The sequence below is a fragment of the Tubulanus polymorphus genome, chromosome 1 (assembly GCF_964204645.1).
Source record: "Tubulanus polymorphus chromosome 1, tnTubPoly1.2, whole genome shotgun sequence".
In the NCBI taxonomy this organism is placed as follows: domain Eukaryota; kingdom Metazoa; phylum Nemertea; class Palaeonemertea; order Tubulaniformes; family Tubulanidae; genus Tubulanus; species Tubulanus polymorphus.
This window is the reverse complement of record NC_134025.1, coordinates 1,054,837-1,071,017: the sequence shown is the minus strand read 5'-3', so window position 1 is coordinate 1,071,017 and position 16,181 is coordinate 1,054,837. Positions and strand designations below refer to the sequence as shown.

At 39.7% G+C, this 16,181-nt stretch overlaps 2 protein-coding genes across 2 annotated transcripts; one reads left to right on the top strand and one right to left on the bottom strand.

Annotated features, from left to right (window-relative positions):
- Positions 1 to 203: 203 nt before the first annotated feature.
- On the bottom strand, positions 204 to 6,341 carry LOC141914970 (U3 small nucleolar RNA-associated protein 14 homolog A-like). Its single transcript, XM_074806321.1, has 14 exons — positions 6,256 to 6,341; positions 5,846 to 5,915; positions 5,704 to 5,762; positions 4,936 to 5,006; positions 4,563 to 4,714; positions 4,266 to 4,343; positions 4,097 to 4,183; positions 3,900 to 4,022; positions 3,729 to 3,823; positions 3,529 to 3,652; positions 2,365 to 2,442; positions 928 to 2,123; positions 652 to 751; positions 204 to 550 (listed from the first exon to the last, which is right to left on the bottom strand). The coding sequence occupies exons 2-14, from the start codon at positions 5,906 to 5,908 to the stop codon at positions 242 to 244; spliced, it is 2,535 nt and encodes an 844-aa protein (XP_074662422.1). The 5' UTR covers positions 5,909 to 5,915; positions 6,256 to 6,341; the 3' UTR covers positions 204 to 241.
- Positions 6,342 to 10,224: 3,883 nt separating this feature from the next.
- LOC141914787 (uncharacterized) lies at positions 10,225 to 14,772 on the top strand. Its single transcript, XM_074806086.1, has 3 exons — positions 10,225 to 11,137; positions 13,964 to 14,024; positions 14,358 to 14,772. The coding sequence occupies exons 1-3, from the start codon at positions 10,280 to 10,282 to the stop codon at positions 14,504 to 14,506; spliced, it is 1,068 nt and encodes a 355-aa protein (XP_074662187.1). The 5' UTR covers positions 10,225 to 10,279; the 3' UTR covers positions 14,507 to 14,772.
- The last annotated feature ends 1,409 nt before the right edge of the window (positions 14,773 to 16,181 follow it).

Here is a 16,181-nt window from a genome sequence, read left to right as displayed (position 1 = left end):
GCTATCACAACATCAGAGGATAAATAAAGGCTCTGCTGAGGGAACTGGGTCTAGTGCATTATTCCTCACCTCACAATATCAGAGGATAAATAAAGGCTCTGCTGAGGGAACTGGGTCTAGTGCATTATTTCTGACCTCACAATAAAACAAGTGAAGAGTCTTCTAAATATCTGTAGACGTATTTTGTATTTATTCATCTGAACTCATTCAGCGTTTTAAACATCTCTAATACAGTCAATATTCATCTTTTGTTTCTGAATCGATTTTTAAATTTATTCGATTTTAAAGGCATTTTCACGGTATTTTTATGAACAGTTTGTTGTTGTTGAGATGGTTTAGACGTTTCCGGTAAATCACCCGCTGTTTTACGAGCGTCGGTGAGTTTCTGCGACTGATCCATCGGTTCAATAATCGTGCCGAGACGTGTGACGACTTTAGGTTTAGTTAATTGTTTAAACGATGTTGCCGTGTTCCACGTGTTTCCGAGCGGAGCTTGAATCGTGCTTTCATATTGCGACACACTGCTGAACGGATGAGGTAAACTACTCACCTACAAATATCAAAATAGATGCTTGAAATTACGTAAATGAGGGGAGGTGGAAATGAGCACAATTTTAAGAAACCGTATATGACTGTATCACTGATTTTTACCTGATGTTTTTGAATTGTTTTATCCTTCCTCTCGCAGATAATCACATTTCCGAGGTTTCTATCTTTACGCGGCGCGGTTGGAGCTGCTTTGATTACGAATCTAAAAATATCCGTAACAATAACGAGAACTGAGAGAATTTCATCATCACGAAGAATCAAGTGTTCAACTTTGAGTCGTCTTCATTGTAAACACGGAGAACTAATCAATAGCAATTAAACCAAAAACATTCGAGTTTATCTTTGTCGTAAAACTTAGTCGAAGTGTTTTAAATTTACCTGTTTTTTCTCCTATTTGACACAGGACGGACCCCTTCCCCGCCCCACACACCCCATCCCGGTAACGATAAATCAATATCTTTAGGTTTGTCCGCGTCTTCTTCTTCTCTCTTCTCCGATTCGAACTCATCCAGGATGTCATCATCGGCGAACGCTTCAGCGATTGTCATCTTCTGTTTTTCCTCCTCTCCGTTCTCCTCTGCCTCCTCCTCATCATCTGATACGAATTTACCGTCACTGTTACCGCGGAGATAAGTTTTCATCGTTAGAATCTGTTTCGGATCTATTTTCGCTTCCTCCGTTGTATGAATCGTCGTCGATTCCTGCTGCGATGGTTTCGGATTCTTTTCTGATTCTAAAACTCGAGCGACGTTAGACAACGTCAACTCCTCGTTATCAGACCAATTGTCCAGATCTAAATCCTCTAAAGTTCGTCTGTGAGTCGTAGATTCTTCCGTCTCTTTCTCTTCCGTTTCGTCGACGTCTAAATATTCTCGATGTCTTTCTTCATCATTCTTTCTCATCGCCGGAATCCTTTCTTTCCTCTTCACCTGGCGGCTCTTCCTCTTCTCTTTGTTTATTTCAGCAGCCTGTTCTCCGAGATTATCGAGCACATCAAACATCTCATCGATATCGTCGGTCTCTTTCAATTTATTTCTGATTGATTTTTTGATTTTATTTTTTTTCGTAGAATTGTTGCTTTGTTTCTGCTGTTGTTGTTTCACAGGTTTCTTCTCGCCGTTAGTTTTACTCTTTTTAACCTCTGGTTCTTCTTTATTTTTCTGATCGATGGATTTTCTTTTTTTCGCAGGTTTTACTGAATCCAGTTTCTCAATATCAGTTTCAACTGTTTGTCTCTTATCAGGCTGCTGCTGCTGCTGCTGCTGCTGCTGCTCAACCTCTTGCTCATCCTCTGATGCGGAATGTAAAATATCTTCAATAATCTCAGTATTCCTTATTTCAGCTGGTCGACTGTAGTCTGAAACCTTTTTGATTTTGACCGTGTTCATCCACGGGTTTTTCACGTCGATGTTTGATCCGATCCATGGATTATACTGATTCCGTTGATCGGTATTCGTTTCCTCTGTTTTATCATTCTTCTCATCATCGTCCTCAGATTCTGATGATTCTATTGCCGCTACTTTCTGTGTGAGTTGTTGGTGTTTTTGATGCATGTCCTGAACTGACTGTTGAGCCTAAAACACAATCAGTCAATCAATCAACTCATTCTAGTAATATACCGTATTTAAATACAACGTGGAAGAAGCTTGTTAAAACAAACTTCAGAGTAGGCTACCAGAAAATGTTTGTTACACCCAGTATGAAATTATTAGTATTTGGGATGTAATTTTAGGTTTGTGATGACTGATAAATCAATAAATCTGAGTTTATCATCATGTATCAATAACAGAGTTCTACATGTAAAGTAATACTTACTTCTTTGTCATATTTAGCATGGATTTTCTGTTGACGGGAAAATTTACTGCCACCTTTATGTTTCAAACTCATTCGTTCCTGAAATTCAAGACATAGTGAACATTACTCACGGTACAACAAGGGGTGAGGACTGGAGTAAAGAATGGGGTCGGAGGACTGGAGTAAAGAATGGGGTCGGAGGACTGGAGTAAAGACTGGGGTCAGAGGGCTGGAGTAAAGAATGGGGTTGGAGGACTGGAGTAAAGAATGGGGTCGGAGGGCTTGAGCAAAGAATGGGGTCGGAGGACTGGAGTAAAGAATGGGGTCGGAGGACTGGAGTAAAAAATGGGGTCGGAGGGCTTGAGTAAAGAATGTGGTCGGAGGGCTGGAGTAAAGAATGGGGTCGGAGGACTGGAGTAAAGACTGGGGTCGGAGGGCTGGATTAAAGAATGGGGTCGGAGGACTTGAGTAAAGAATGGGGTCTGAGGACTGGAGTAAAGAATGGGGTCGGAGGGCTGGATTAAAGAATGGGGTCGGAGGACTGGAGTAAAGAATGGGGTCGGAGGGCTGGAGTAAAGAATGGGGTCGGAGGGCTTGAGTAAAGAATGGGGTCGGAGGACTGGAGTAAAGAATGGGGTCGGAGGGCTTGAGTAAAGAATGGGGTCAGAGGGCTGGAGTAAAGAATGGGGTTAGAGGGCTGGAGTAAAGAATGTGGTCGGAGGACTGGAGTAAAGAATGGGGTCGGAGGGCTGGAGTAAAGAATGGGGTCGGAGGACTGGAGTAAAGAATGGGGTCTGAGGACTGGAGTAAAGAATGGGGTCGGAGGGCTGGATTAAAGAATGGGGTCGGAGGACTGGAGTAAAGAATGGGGTCGGAGGACTGGAGTAAAGAATGGGGTCGGAGGGCTGGAGTAAAGAATGGGGTCGGAGGGCTGGAGTAAAGAATGGGGTCGGAGGGCTTGAGTAAAGAATGGGGTCGGAGGACTGGAGTAAAGAATGGGGTCGGAGGGCTTGAGTAAAGAATGGGGTCAGAGGGCTGGAGTAAAGAATGGGGTCGGAGGGCTGGAGTAAAGAATGTGGTCGGAGGACTGGAGTAAAGAATGGGGTCGGAGGGCTGGAGTAAAGAATGGGGTCGGAGGTCTGGAGTAAAGAATGGGGTCGGAGGGTTCGAGTAACTGTCACTGACCTGTATTCTAATACGTTCTATTTGTCTGATTTTCTCATTAAAACTTTCCGGATCGATCCTCTTCAATTCCTCCATCGAATTCAATTCATTCTTTTGTTTTTCTTTACGCAAAACTTTGTGATAACTGAAAACAATTGAATCGAACATGGAACAAATTCCCAGCAAATTTCAGTTCAAATCTTCATCCGAACTAAACTTACGATTTGCTCTTGATTTTATTTTGTCTTCGAGCCTTCGCTTCTTTGTATGACAACAATGCTCGGTATTTCTGTAATTCAGCTCTTCTCATTCGAGCCTAAAACATCGACAAATATCCGTAAAAATAACGGAAATGCGCGAAACAGAATCGAAACATCAGAATATTGACAAACCTCTTCTAAACTCATAGCTTTTAAAGCTCGTTCTTCAGCTTTTGTTAAAGTATGATCTGTGGGTATTATATGCGAACTTGTACCTAATAATGCAGCGATTTCTTTTTCTAGCGGAGTTTGAGCCTGAAATTAAACCAATTAACGTAAATACAATCAACTAAAAAACTACACGTATATACCGGTATATCGAACTCTACCTGAAATCTTTGAACAAATTTGTTGGTCGGTTGTTGATTAATAACGTGAAGCTCTGAACCACCGAGTGGAAATTGAAGCTGATCGGCCTAAAATAGAAACACTAAATATGTCGTAACATAATGTATAAATTCATCATCTAAAACACATCAAACGATGATATCATTTTACCTTTCGATTTTTTTGAACGACCGAATCCCATTTCGAAACTTCTGTTGTAGTAGTTTCATAAGCGACAGATCTACGAATCTATAAACAATAATAAACAGATTGATCATATGTACAGGGTTCAAACCTATGAATGGGCATCCTATAGTTGAACACTCTCTGGGTCCAGTTACTGGATAAATGAAGAAATCGAACTTTCTTGTGAAAATGGGCCCTGGTGAAATGAACGCAATTACAGCAACAAAATCAAAACAGTAGTTCAGAAATATCATCTATGTTTTAAGAAACAATAAATGTTACCTTTTCCTGTTGATAAGTAGGTAATGGTGTTGGTAAAACTTTATCAGTCGGGTCACGCACACATTTCTTCAATTTCTCCTTTAATTTCTTGTTATTTTTAGTTTTTGTGTTGATTTTCGACAGTAAATCAGTAACATTAACTTTACCACTGACTAGAAATCAACAAATCAAAATGTTTTAGGCCTTAAAAATAGATGGCATGTTTATCATTATATCTTCATATTCATTGGTCCATTCTGAGAATTACCTACGCGACAGTTCACAGATTTTCCGTGAATGCACCATGAACACAATTCATAGCATTATTTACAGAAGTATTCAATATTTCACCTCAATGATTGCCTACATAATTAATGAATTACCCGTTACTTACCATCATTGGATGATGTAATGTTAAACTCAGATACTTGATCTGTTGCCTCTTTACGCAGGAATTTAGTTGCCCTGAAACAGTAAGATCATCAATCAGTGATAAACATGTACCTTCCCTCCTCCCTCTCTCCTCTTCCATCCTCTCTCCTCTTCCATCCTCCCTCTCTCCTCTTCCCTTCTCCTCTTCCATCCTCCTCTCCTCTCTTCCATCCTCCCTTTTTCCTCTTCCATCCTCCCTCTCTCCTCTTCCCTTCTCCCTCTCTCCTCTTCCATCCTCCTCTCCTCTTCCATCCTCCTCTCCTCTTCCATCCTCCCTCTCTCCTCTTCCATCCTCACTCTCTCCTCTTCCCTCCTCCCTCTTTCCTCTTCCCTCCTCCCTCTCTTCTCTTCCATCCTCCCCCTCTCCTCTTCCATCCTCCCTCTCTCCTCTTCCCTCCTCCCTCTTTCCTCTTCCCTCCTCCCTCTCTTCTCTTCCATCCTCCCCCTCTCCTCTTCCCTCCTCCCTCTCTCCTCTCTTCCCTTTTTCCTCGCTCTCATCCCTCTCTGCTCCTCCCTCTCTCCTCTTCCCTCTCTCCTCTTCCCTTCTTCCTCTCTCCTCTTCCCTCCTCCCTCTTCCCTCTTCCATCCTCCCTCTCTCCTCTTCCATCCTCCCTCTCTCCTCTTCCCTCCTCCCTCTCTCCTCTTCCATCCTCCCTCTCTCCTCTTCCATCCTCCCTCTCTCCTCTTCCATCCTCCCTCTCTCCTCTTATAATTTGCAAATACAACTAACCTTTTTTTGCCGTCAAGTGAAGATATAGCATCTAACAGTTTAGCGTGTTTGAATTCATCCTGATGGAAATAAAAAATTATTAAATCAACTGAAGGTCTTTATTCAGTGTCAGTACCAGATTTCTAAATTGACTTAACCTTACATCAAGTTCGGGTTCAGCATCACTTGGAGCAGATATGTAATCATCATCTTCATTATCAATCATCTTGACACTGAATGAAAATAGAAGAAGGGATCATCATCTCTATAGTAGAAGGGATTCGCATCGGGTAGGGCCCCAGTAACTTGTCTGTGGTTTAGTTTCACGGTCGGATATTTTTACAAAGCCCATCCGAATATCAAAAAAGCTTACCATCAACAATTAGGTAACTAACATTATTTATTTAGGCTAGCTGGGTGGAGGTAAGGATTCCCTGTTTGTTTGTTGTTTTGGAGTAGGGATTCCCCCAATAATTCACCAATTCTTATCGTTTGATATCAATAAAACAACATTTGAAAATAAAGATAAAAGTATGAGGTATTACACAGTACAATTAGATTTTATATACGAACCGGTAGAATAGAACAAAACTAATTAATATCAGTCGAATAGCTCTACTTATTGGGATAGCCCCACATGTGCATTAACAGTGGCGCCATGTAGCGGGGATTCCCTGATTATAGTCAATTCAATTGAATATATTCAAACAAATATCAACTCAACTTTATTGGCAATATCCAGTCATTGGCAAGTCCTGATGTTGAATAATGGATCTGGTATAGGGGTGTCCGGGGTTCGAACCCTGTAATTACTGACACTGATTCAGAGTGGTCCTGACGTTAAATACAAGATACGAGGGTCCCGGGTACGAACCCAGTAATCACTGATACTGCGGAGTGGTCCTGATGCTGAATAAACAATGTACAGGAGTGTCCCGGGTTCGAACCCAGTAATTACTGATACTGATTCAGAGTTGTCCTAATTCCAAATAGAGGGTGTACAGGGTGTCCGGGTTCGAATCATGTAATAGACGTGCTGCCACACGACACCGTCAGGTGCTGTCGCAATGCTCAACAATAGCGGATTTTTCACACACTAACGTGAATCGACTCTGGCAACTTAGGAGAGTCTATTGCCAGAGTCAGTTTGTGTTAGTTTATGCAAAATCCGCTAGTGTCGATCATAGCGGCAGCACCGTACAGCATAATTTACTGACACTAAATCAGTGACCTGATGCTAAATGACGGTACCGCGGATTTCGAGCAGTTCCATCGAGCCCCGACAATAAATATGTCTGAGTTTCAGTAATGATGTTCATGACAGGAAACATCACTAACTAATCATTCATTCTGTGATAAACAACAGCAACAGCAGTTTCTCTCTCTCTGTTCAGTGATCTGCTTATATTTCACCGGACCACTCGATGGAGTTAGGGGGCCTTGTTATCTACCGTGCACCTTCTGTACGGCCACTAACTTCATTTCTTTATCTAAGCAAGATAAAAGGCATCCTGAAGTGAAACGCTTCTTTGTCACGAATTTCTTTTTTAATCGTACTTGGAAATCGATAAAATCGGACCTAGGAAAATATCATAGTCATGTTGAGGACAATTTTCGTAATTACGGAAAATTGGTAGTGGGCAATCATGACCGGTGTTACTTGCGCATTATTTACATGACAGGAAAGTACCATTCATGCATACGCATGTTTCCAGTGATCGATATCTTCTGCGGCCGCTGCAGAAAAACTGCCTTACCACACTGATTCAAAACAAATAACGAAGAACAAGCTTTTATTTTATTGTTTTGGAACATACAGATAACCCCAGACTCAATGAAACCAGTACAACTGGTCATAAATACAAACAACATTATATTCACCGATCGACCATACCGAGAAACTTTACATGATTTAATCCTCCAATGAAAAATGCTGCACACAACGTCAACAAACAATCTATAGTCATAATTATTACAATATCTTTTTCCAACAACAATATTACTCTCTCCTAATTTCATACATATGACCTCAAGTCATTCTTCCATGAAGGAACTGAGAAAATCGGACTTTGAAAATCTACAAGTGTCGCTTGATGGCAAATCATCAAGCGACACTTGATCATACATGTATCTCATGAAGTATCAAGCATTCTATCATATCAACTATATTTAGATGTATTTGTGTAGTTTAATGTTTTTATTATATTTTTTGTTTTAAACCTAAATGGTTTTTCGGGAGATCCTGTGAATAAAAGAAGGCTTCAAAAGTTTCACAGGTCATGAAAATTAACTACCTACGTCGTTAATATATTAACGGTATGAACACAACGATCAGATTTTGCAAAGCAAGGTGAGAGTGGACTGATGTTTTCTTGCATGTTATAAATTCGTGTTTGGTCGTAATATATATTTGGCTTTCAGTCTGAATTTAGAATTTGTAGAACAATAAGCGAAAAAGTTCGCACAAGAATCGACGACGGTCAACCCGATCGCGGTTTTTCTATAAACCATCGATGAATCAACGCCGTCATAAACCCCTTCAATACGCAGAAATTTGTATCCTAAAAATTCGCTGTATGATAATTTTTCGATGAATGTCAAAGATTCGCAAATGATAAATATGAAAACTAAGATAAACGACATGCGCAGAACTTGAACTTCAGCAGAAGAACTTGCCGTCGAGATTGTTTTGCGACGTACGCTTTGTACAAACAAGAATGAAATTAGAATCGCGTTGAGAAATATCAATGTAAACATGGGGATTAATACTGAGAAAAATGTCCCGGCGATGTCAGTCATTATATGTTGCCAATCACTCAAAACATTGCTACCATAATCGATATGATTTGTCGATTCAATAAGAGTGTACAAGTGACTACCTTTACATGAAAATACTCGGAAACGCCAACCTGGAAACAAATATGGCAAATAAAACATAAATGATAAAGTATTTATTAAAACAATGACGAAGTTGACGACTTTTCGAGTCCAAAACATTCGAGATTTTAATGGGAAAATAACAATGATAAATCGTTCGATACTGATCAACATAATGCCCCAATTGCGACTCATTTGAAACATGTAAAAGAACGCCAAAGATGCACGAATATACTCCTTACCGAAGTACCAGTCATCCCGGTGAAATACCACATCACCCAACGCGATATATACGTGAATCATCCGTAAAGGGTACATCACGAATACAGCCGCGCAGTACATCAGATCTAGAATAGCTAGCACTTTCACCAGATGATAGCTGTCATTGTTTTTCAGTTTCCCTAACACATAGATGGTAAAACCGTTTAAGATTATACCAAAAATTGATGCGGTACCATAAAAGAAAAGATAGACGTATACGCTAAATTTAAAGTCCGACCGGTAAGGTTGTTTAAGCCACTGTTCGCACATATCAATCTGTGAAGCTGGTGCCGTGACGACTGTTTCGTTAAGCATCTTCTGGTTACATCTGCGGGAACTTCGAACGGAAAAATCGATCAAATTGCCTTTAAATTACCGCTTATCACAGAACACCATCCTATCAGAAGAGATCTATATATATGGTTTTTAACAACGTATTTCAAAATCGTACCGTTATCCCCTAGGCTAGTGCATAACGATTATCTTCCAATTTTACCAATTCGTTCAACATTTGTTGCTCCTGGTCAAATCGTTATCAGATTCATCTGATTATATCTTTCCGATATGATGGACCAAATTTAAACTCCTTTTTGAAGAGAAATATTACGCGGATACTTGATCAAACGACATCTAAAATCCGATATACTCTTAGGTTGTGTTTTGTGAAGTAGTCCCTCAAACCAGTCTCTGCTCAAACCAAAGTCAGTAAAGGACGACCATGTTAAACTAATTCTAGGGGGCATGTTTGAAAATGTGGTTCATTTTATAACTTGGCTATTGTCAATTGAAGAATTTTCGTCTAGTTCGGTGAAATTCCAATAGATGGCAAACACATCATTATAAGTCACTCGACATTCTTCAGGATAATTTAGGTATCGTTCTAAGTATCGCAGCAGCAGTCTCCTCTTCAAGTGGAATGGGACTGGCAAACAGAACCAGCATCTTTCTAACGGGATGAATGATTGACAGATTGAAGCACTGATAAGAGATAGAAGTGGGCGGTTCTATAGGCGTAACGTGTGTCTGTACTTCACGCCTATTGATGCGTGTGATTGGAGCCAACATGTGGCCGCCAACAACTTTTATTTATTTGAACTTTCTCGATCTCATCTCTTCACTTGAACTTTAGTATACAATAACATCGTACAACGCGATCTCGTTTGACAAGAATCACCCTCGGGCCGTGTCAGAACCAGAACCTCTTACCTCAGTGGACAGTAAAACTACCATCGCGTCCAGTAGATGTTTTTGCGCCGTTCGGGCTGAAATAACTTGTCGACAGAAAAATCAGAGGAGGGCGAGGAATTATTAGCTGATATTTGGATAACAGCAGTTCTCGCAACAGCTGCGCATTCGATAAAAACCTTTGCTCGTATTGTTATCTAAAGTGTTGAAAATGTCGGCTACAGATACACAAAGTTGTAGATACTTCGGATCTTGGTACGATAGCACGGCACACATGTTGAATTTTGATCAGAGGCTCAACTCCTCTTACGGTGGTTATTTCTCAACAGAAGCCGCTTACAGAGCCAGCAACAATGCCGCCGCCGCCGCCACCGGTTACTATGGATACGCGCCCCCGGCACCGTACCCTCAGAATACAGACCCTTTGCAGCAGATAGGGGGCGTTGGCGTGAAACAGGACTGTCACGGATATTACGGAGGAATAAGTAACACAAATTTCGGACTTCATCAAGAGCCGAACCGGTCCGTTTATAGTTTCGGCGGTAGTGTAGCAAGCGGCTCGAATAGTAGTTCACCCGTATCGGTTCAGGGCGGCTTGACACCCGTAAAACCGGTGCTGACCCCTGGAGGTGGTGGCGACAGTGAACACAGCTCCACGCCGAGCACCAGCCCCGTTAAAAACACTCGCAAACAATCGACTAAAACCCGGAAAAATATCGCCACAGAAGTTAAAAGCGAGCCGGACGATTCTGTTAGTAATATAGATGAAGATGATGATGACGATGACGATGAGAATACGCCTCATGTTTTAGCTCCCGATAGTGAATCGTCGCATGGCCCCGGCCGGCGCTGTTTACTGTGGGCCTGTAAAGCGTGCAAGAAAAAAACGGGCACCGTCGATCGTAGGAAGGCGGCGACGATGAGAGAAAGACGTCGTTTATTGAGGGTCAATGAAGCTTTCGACGCGTTGAAAAAACGAACGTGCGCGAATCCGAATCAGAGACTTCCGAAAGTAGAAATACTCAGAAACGCGATCGATTATATCGAAAGTTTAGAAGATTTATTGCAAGGAAATAAATTCGATGCCGACACGTTCGCGAATTTAAAGAGTAGCTTTAGAAGAAATTATATGGTGAGTATTTGAATAAAACTTGAACTGAATTTGCTCTATTTACAGCACAGAATCTCTGACCTCACGGGGATCTCTTCGAGGTATAACGTGAATTCCGGTACAGGTTGAGCAGGGATGGGTCGTTATGGAGTAGAAAATGTGAAATATATTGTCAGGCGCCGGTACGCGATAATAATCCGAGTCAATCGATTCCAGGGTGAACGTGCAGGGCTACATTTTCTACGTCGTACTCGAGCGGTTTTATTCGACTCTGAATATAACCAGGTTATTTTCTACTCGGTTTGGATCTTAAAATTTAGGGTATTTCATTCCCATTTTACCCAAGACTCAGTTCTACAGTTCTGACTTCAAATGACAAGTTTCAAATCATTGTCAATGTTTAAATTTCAACTCAGAATTAGAACCAGCCCATAACTACTATATTGACCCAGTTCCAATGTTCCCGGTTAGAATTTGAATATTATGTTCAAACGTTGGTGATGAACTAATTCTACTTATCCAACAATTACAGTTGAAGCGGGTCCTAAACTGTCAGGGATAGACAGGAAATATTTTATCTAAGTTTATGACTGGAAAACCACTTCTTTCACACAAACACAGGCTCACAGGCGCATCGTACTAGATTTGGTAGTATTTTTAATGACCGGATGTAGAGTATCTCCTGCGTTATGAACCCCATACGGAGTAGAGTCTGTTGTATGTTTGTCATTAGCCTCATTTCACACAGTGACAAAAAACAGTCACTACGCATTCTATTGTTTTACCATAGAACTGTATTAGCACGTCTATCGTTCGAAAATACACTACGCAAGATTTTGGGATAGGCTGTTTGTTGTTCGCTAATCTAAGATCAATTTCAATCCAATGCAACTTTTTCGGAAACATTTCATAATCCTTCGAATTCTGTGGAAACGATTTGATTTAGTTTTTGAGTTTTAGTTTCGCTGCTTAAACAAAAATCATCGTCTTTTTTGATATTTCACTAATCTACTTGAATACGTTCAACAACCGCCTCCATACAAAGAATTCAGAGAGATTCTCTAATCTCTACTTCTGAAATTTATGTATAACTGTTTACGTTCCCTTTAATGAACCACTTATATTCTTAATTTACGCACATTCTTTATAACGAAAATTAATGACAACTTATTAGGATCAATGTTAACCAATTCATCACGCAGTTCGAACCCCGATATTCTCAATAGATCAATCTCAGTTCGCTGGAAGTTCAAATAGGTAATTTCTGAAATATTTGGCCGCTTGAATATTGATGTTAGTTTATGAACGGCCAATGATCGATGTGAGGAGTGAGAGATATCGGATTCTCCTCGTGTTAATTACCGGTATCTTCGGCTAATAAAGATCAGCTAAAAATACTACGATTTCACTATTAGTTTTGACAGATTTGCGCACGTGGCACTCACCAGCTCAGACTCCGTACCTGTGACGTCATTGCTTTAAATACCTATGTCTTACACAGAATTTATCAAAATGCCATTTCTCATGAATTTCCGTTGAAAACAACCGTCTTTTTTAGTCTATGTGGTGTATATTGTATACACTAACAATAATTGATGATATCATAACGCAAAATCTGTTGACATTTCGGGTAGAATTCTTCTATCCATCTTCAGAGATTTATTTGTAATGGAAAATAATTGAATCTCTGAAATGGACAGAAGCTTCTTCCCGAAATGTCAGCGTAACTGATTTTCGTTGCTAAATCTAGATATTGTAGGTCTTTAACGTATAACCATTGGTAATATCACAAATAGTCACTTTCATATATCTACATTCTATCTTATTTTATGAAATCTGTGCTTAAATTCTATCGATAAAATGATAAGATTATTTCAAGTGAAATTATCTTGAAATGATTATGAATAGTGTTACTTCGAAGGCCGGACGGAATATACGGGTTGTTATTTGATATAAATTTCACGGATTGTTTGTAATGTTTATTTAAATGTGTCAGACTGTATGTTGTTATGGTTACTAGTATCTCTGTAGCTCATTAAAGTATCATTGATGTTGACCAGTATCAAAACAGACCGATACAATGTTTACGATATCCGATCTTATCTACATTCTGCTTATCCTTACCGCAATCACACAGGGACATTTTGTACTATATGGTATCGATCGAGAAAATATGCTAGAAGAAATAATTCTTCTAGAAAATGTTTTATTTGTTTTCTAACATCGATTCGTTCTTGAAATAGTCCCTAAATTTCGGTCCCTCTTTAGAAAGTTGTTGATGCGTAAGACAGCTGCTAGAAAAACCCATCAACAAATTATCTCTTCTGAAAGCTCTCTGACTCTTCTGATGATAAAAAACTGTCGGCACATTTTTAATGACCACCATATGGCACAATCCGTCAATTCAGTGTCAGAAATGTAAATCATAAGCGGAGAAATTTTCGGTGGCCAGGTGTTACTAAGATGGCGTCCTTACGTCGACTTAGACTCATTAATTTTACCGGTTAGTTTCGATGTTTACAACTTTGTAAACACGTGTAAAAGACGGTCTGAATCAGTGAAAAATCCACACCGAAAATTACGACTCAATACACGCCGTGTAATTGATACATGAACGTAAATTAGAAATCGTCTGACTCAAGTATTACTTTACAAACACTCCCGAAAGAAGTTACAATTTTTTTATGTCGAAGATAAAAGGGAATAAAAATGCGTTTAAAGTGGGTTTTTCGGCCCCAGATACAGCGATACATCAGAGATACACGTGTGAGGCATCTTTCATTACCGGCAAATCTGATATTCTGATGTCGGCTTTTACTTAGAATATGAATATGTTTTATTTTTCAGATAGCTGAAAACTCTTCCAATGGAGGCTGGAACGATAGAAACATGAATAACATCAGCTCTGGTGAGTTCTTCAATACTACATGTATTTGAATAGTAATTTTGTGTCTTTGTAACCTGGCAGCCATAGTAGCATCTTTGAGTAATTACATGTATCTGGAAATAAGACTGTGACCCCGCTATATGTAAATCTAAAAGATTGAATACTAAATTTATTCATCGAGGATCAAAATCAAAAGCTGTTTACACACTCTCTCTAGAGACCTGTGTGAACATTTTAAACTTATAAATTTGTTTTATTCAACTGGGTTTTAATCTTATTCTTCATGTCTGAGCGTAAATCTAATCTATAGTTTTACTTCGGCTGGTCGTAATTTTCAAAGTGATTTCATTTCAGGATTTGATGGACCTGAATCGAGTCTCGAGCGTCTTTCTTATATCGTCGATAACATTCGTCCGGCTAATACATCCGCCATGTTGAATGACGTCACAGTACCAGACGGACAGAGCGGTCACGATTCAGAGGTTGTGATGTCATCTTTGTGAATATAAGACTGTTATGAACACAATAAACTCGAGACATTGTTTATTATTTGAAATCATTTGAAGCGTGCGCGGAATCTTGCTCAAAACCGACAACTATCATTATGTAATATATTTCTATATATGTATGCAATGGGTATATGGTTAAATTTTATATTTCAATATTTATTAAAAGTCTCCACTACACCAAACCCACATATTCAAGAGTTACTCTCGATTGTAAATAATCATTTTGTAAAATTATAAACGGTAATAATATTGTATATTCATTAGAGGAAATAAAATACGATTTTTCTTAATAAATATCGCGGATTTATTTTTGTCTCCTACTGATTCTATTCCGTAAGAGTTTCGATAAACAAACGTATATTTTATGAACTCGCTGACGGGCGGTTGCGGTGATTATCTCAAGATTTTATCTATCGAGTGGTGCTTTACACTGAAGTGGTGGTGTGAGAATCTGCTCAAGGCTGCAGTTTGAATCCACCGGTTCAAAGCAGTCGTGAGAAAACATTGACATTTTCGTACACTATTTCAAGTGGAACACGTGTGCGCCATTAAGTATCAACCCTGTCAATGAACTGAAAATATTCCTTCACGGGACGGGTTTATCAGCTGGGCCCAGTTTCACAAAAGAGTTAAACTCAAATATTTGGTGTAATTGCCATTGGTTACTTCATGTTTTCAATGAGGACAACAATTCAAACTTCACTGATTTAAGCTTAAACTTTTTCGTGAAACCGGGCCCTGGTCTGGTATGAAATCACCATATGAAATTAGACTTTGTGACTTGTCCCAGTCTGTTTATCCTGCTAGTTGCACAGTAAAAAGTCTAGAACATTGAGACTGGTCTCTGAAATCTTAAGTTGTTATACTGGTCAGGGGCCAGTTGCACAGTCGTGACTTAAGTCCAAAAGTGGTCTTAAATCTTAAGAATGGTCTTAAATTGTTAGATTGGCTATAAAACAAAGTTGGTTTTAGACTGGTCTTAAGTCTATGCCATGACTATGCAGATGTCATAGACTGGTATTAAGCCAACACTGCGCAACTGGTCCAATGTATTGTTCTGAATGGACCTACGAAATCTACCCAACGTGATATTTTCCGGAGCAGCTTTCTCGATGTTTATCGAACCACGGCCCCTTCCCTATGTCCGCCATTTTATCAACAGGATTTTAATTTCTCCCCGGATCGGATGCGATGATAACTAAAGAATAATGATGAGAATACATTTACTATAGTGACTCGTGTAATATATCATCCACATTCCTATAATTCTGTTACTTAATCTCAGGATTCCAATCAATGTTATGCGCGTTTATAAATAGCAACAAAATGCTTAATATTGCGGGCGAATAAGATATGGATAATGTCATACTATAGGAACTCAGATACTGAGAACGGTGAGAACGGCTCCCAGAGTCTTTACAATACATGTATAGATTTCAAACACGATTCTGAAAAGACGCACAAACAAACAACCCACAAGCCGCCGCCATATGAAGACAAAATTTATACCAGATTTTAAAGTACTTTGACCCATATCTCTTGTTCTTTTAGCAGCGTCGTTAACAGTTATCTAATTTTCATAGACTTCACGATGCGTAACTGAGAATCAGTGAAATTCCTCTTTGTTCTCTAGATAAAACATAGATTTTTGATGAAGATGAAAGGAAGC

Coding starts and splice junctions, on each gene's coding strand:
- LOC141914970 (XM_074806321.1), bottom strand. CDS start 5,908: ATGATTGATAATGAAGATGATGATTACATATCTGCTCCAAGTGATGCT. Junction 4,715..4,935: donor CATTACATCATCCAATGATG/GTAAGTAACGGG, acceptor GTTGATTTCTAG/TCAGTGGTAAAGTTAATGTT. Junction 4,023..4,096: donor AATTTGTTCAAAGATTTCAG/GTAGAGTTCGAT, acceptor GTTTAATTTCAG/GCTCAAACTCCGCTAGAAAA.
- LOC141914787 (XM_074806086.1), top strand. CDS start 10,280: ATGTTGAATTTTGATCAGAGGCTCAACTCCTCTTACGGTGGTTATTTC. Junction 11,138..13,963: donor GCTTTAGAAGAAATTATATG/GTGAGTATTTGA, acceptor TTTATTTTTCAG/ATAGCTGAAAACTCTTCCAA. Junction 14,025..14,357: donor CATGAATAACATCAGCTCTG/GTGAGTTCTTCA, acceptor ATTTCATTTCAG/GATTTGATGGACCTGAATCG.